The sequence below is a fragment of the Tigriopus californicus genome, chromosome 1 (genome assembly GCF_007210705.1).
Source record: "Tigriopus californicus strain San Diego chromosome 1, Tcal_SD_v2.1, whole genome shotgun sequence".
NCBI lineage: Eukaryota > Metazoa > Arthropoda > Copepoda > Harpacticoida > Harpacticidae > Tigriopus > Tigriopus californicus.
The window spans coordinates 3,217,909-3,221,229 of record NC_081440.1 but is presented as its reverse complement, the minus strand read 5'-3'; the positions used below and the strand labels follow the sequence as shown (position 1 = coordinate 3,221,229).

The 3,321-nt window shown below is 37.7% G+C and overlaps 1 protein-coding gene across 1 annotated transcript; it reads left to right on the top strand.

Annotated features, from left to right (window-relative positions):
* Window positions 1-286: 286 nt before the first annotated feature.
* Window positions 287-2,763, top strand: LOC131881985 (UPF0193 protein EVG1-like). The gene is made up of 3 exons (XM_059228993.1): window positions 287-882; window positions 960-1,127; window positions 2,013-2,763. The coding sequence occupies exons 1-3, from the start codon at window positions 678-680 to the stop codon at window positions 2,156-2,158; spliced, it is 519 nt and encodes a 172-aa protein (XP_059084976.1). The 5' UTR covers window positions 287-677; the 3' UTR covers window positions 2,159-2,763.
* Window positions 2,764-3,321: the final 558 nt, after the last annotated feature.

The window sequence follows — 3,321 nt, the reverse complement described above, 5'->3', positions numbered from 1 at the left end:
TTGCTTTTTAGCCTATCTCTGTATTTTCCATTGGTAGCTTTGCCTCTGGAGTTCTCCACCTCCAGTTACATCCACATTACATCCCCTCAGTTTGAAATTTGACTTGATTTGCAGTCACACTACATCATCCAAAAATAATCTAATACATGGTCACATTTGAAATATTTCAAAATCATCCAACTTAGCAAGTAATCAAACAATAGGTTTCAAATTTGAAAGCAGGATGCTCAAGCCATAAGGGACCATACCCAGTGAAAAATAATGTGCTTAGAAGAGCCCTCAAGGGTATTTTTAAGTGTAGCATACCGTACACCCTTTTCATCAGGTTCTAACTTACTGTTCGTATGTATTTGATCCCCTGAACATCCCGATTTCAAAAATCACTTATATGTGTGTCAACCTTCTTACCGACTAGAGATCTAGAAATCATTTGGAGGATATATGAACACATCTAAATCTCGTTGGGTTTCAAGTACTCTATCTTAATGTGGTAAATGGTTGCTTGCCAAGTGAGTCAAGTTTTGATCCATCTAAGATACACGTACATTATCACTAGATGAACTTGCTTTGTCGTTGCAGCCCTTTGTCAAGAGGCTCATGTGCCCTTTCAACGTCAAAAGACCATTTTAGGCTTCATTTCCGAGGCTGAGGCATCCTCTAGACATCAAGGCAGCTTTATGGAATACGAAAGAAATAAGGCACGAAGTGGCAAGTCCTATGCCCCTATTTGTAGGTCATACTCGTCTCAATGCTCGCCCGACTATTTTCGACAACGCCTCCAGAGATATCGTCAAATGAGAATTCCACGCTTGAGGAAACTGGCATCCATCTTACAACGTGGTGATTATGACCGTGGAGGCTACGTGCCCACTCCTACGAAAAGTAAGTTAAGCATTATCCATGAAACACAAGCAATTGCATATTCAGTTTATTCAGCTACCCACTCAACTCGATTGCAGCCATCACAAATGAAGACAAGGATCTACTCATCAGTCGAATGGTCTATGGCAAAGATGGACCCCCTAATGCGGCTAAGATGCCATTGCTAAAGCCTCGAGATCCTCGACACCAAGCTATTATGGAGGCCAACACAACCGAGGAGTTAGATCTGATTCTCGTTGATGATTGTGAGTACATTGCTAATCGTAATTGTTTAACCAGTGTTTTGGCACGTTCCTCGGGGTTCAATTGCATTCTCGAACATTGATGTGTTTTTAATATCATAACACTTCGTTCATCAACAATTCAAAGGTCACCCTTTCATGAAGGTACAACAGATTCAACATTGTAGTTCATTAAGGATTTGCCCTCATACATATACGTTCGTTTACTCTGAGTTTTAAAATGCCTTAGTATATTTGCTTATTAACAAATGTTAATCTTTATCAAAGTGTTCCCTATTTCAAAATGTGATAAAAGTATTTTCCAATTTGCTGACATTAGATCCTTTTTGTCTTCAAACACAGCACAAAAACAAATCCGGAAGGTCATTGAGAGAGTATTTCCCTTGTAAAGAATCCCCAAACGTGTTTCATGGAATAATGTCCACTTGCGACTGCAAGTTGAGGGAACAATTGAATGGCAATTGCTCATTCACACAACCCAAAAGAAATGCTTTGAAAGCACTTTCGAGAGATTGAACTCGGTTGTGCCATACTGAAAACACGACCTCGATAACTTGGGATAAAGCAAGCCAAGATTTGTTGGAACTCAGATTGATTTTCTGTCTCGCTCGCCAACTTTTTGACATCGCGTCAAATGTCTAAAAAGTGTCAACAGAGTCAAGGTTTGCTAAAATGATAAATGGTTGAGGCTGTTCCCCATAGTTGTTCTCCTATTTCATTTATGTTATTTTGACTTCCTTTGTATAAACGAGGTCAGTCTTTTGCTCCTTAGATACCTAATTATTAGTCTTTTCTCAAAATGAAAAATTGACACCTTGAACTATACATTGCTTCAGATTCCTTAGAGTGCTGTATCTTTAAAATATTGATAAAAGTTTTCTTTTTCAGTGTTGGAGGAAATCCAAGAACGACAAGACTTTCTGTCCGAGTTGCGACAATATGGAGTGGATCATCAATATTCTTCAATGATTCAAACAGAAATTACACAAAAGATCAAAGAAGCTGAAAATCTGCTGCACAAAAACCGGATGTAACGTTGAACAATACAGTTCGTAAAGAACATATATAGTGTATAAATGTAAATATCCATTTTGATCACATCTTCCTATCTGTTCCGTAACCATGATCAATTGCTAAGCTTTGTCAATTTTGAAAAGCACCAGAGCAAGAGCATTTTCATGGTTCAATAAGCACAATTGATATTTGGATACATGGCTGATGCTTGTATAAACTTTCCAGACGTGACGTTTATAAAAGTATTTCTACTTGGCATTGGTCATTTGACAAAAGTGTTTGGGTTTATCATGTTTCATGCTATCTTAGAGCGACGAATCAATATATACCCGTTTTCAACGATTATTTAGGCCTAAACTACCATGGTTTCAAACACAGGTTTAATGCGTAGGAGCTTGATTCGAAAGAAGTCAGTCAATTTTCGGACCTTATGACCAATTCAAGACGTCATTCCCTATTTATTAGTGCGTTAGATTCTTGGAACACTCGCACAAGGACACTCTCTCACCTGGCGACTTCTTCTGAACACTCCTTCTGCGTTCAAGAATTTGATTGCTACTGCAAGGACATAATACGTTTTTTATCTCGTGAATATTGTTCTTTTTCTTTTTTGCTTTGTGCCAATCCTCTACCATACGAAGTGAGGGTTTTGAGAGGTTTTCAAAAATAAACCAACAATACTATCTAGATATCTGATCTGTGAAGGAAAAAAGCATGATTGATTGACAAGACCAAAAAGTTATTTTCAACTTAATTATATGGACACACGTGATAGAAATTGAACGTAAAAGTCTCTTATCGCTCTTGCAAAAGTCTAGTTTTGACATCTACGGGGTTTTCCGAATATTTTGGGGCAAGGGTTGCAAACGATCACTGTGCCTACCAAAATTTGTCATCATCAGGGCCCCGCGATTTTTTTTATTTCAAATAGATTTTTGAATGTTGGACGTCTTTGTCAGGCAAAAATTGTTTTTTCTCAATACCTTTTTTTCCCAGGAGGGCACAAAAGTGTAAACCTTGGCATTCACTAAAATTGATTCAAAATTCTGGTTGAGGAAAACGCTCATGGAAACTTTTGAGGATTTATTTTAAACATACCTTTTGCACCTCCTTTAAATACTGCATACTTCATTGTCCAAATTATCTTGGTTTTTTGCAATATAGTAGTGGTTCTCTGATTCTC

Coding starts and splice junctions, on each gene's coding strand:
- LOC131881985 (XM_059228993.1), top strand. CDS start 678: ATGGAATACGAAAGAAATAAGGCACGAAGTGGCAAGTCCTATGCCCCT. Junction 883..959: donor CGTGCCCACTCCTACGAAAA/GTAAGTTAAGCA, acceptor ACTCGATTGCAG/CCATCACAAATGAAGACAAG. Junction 1,128..2,012: donor TCTGATTCTCGTTGATGATT/GTGAGTACATTG, acceptor TTTCTTTTTCAG/TGTTGGAGGAAATCCAAGAA.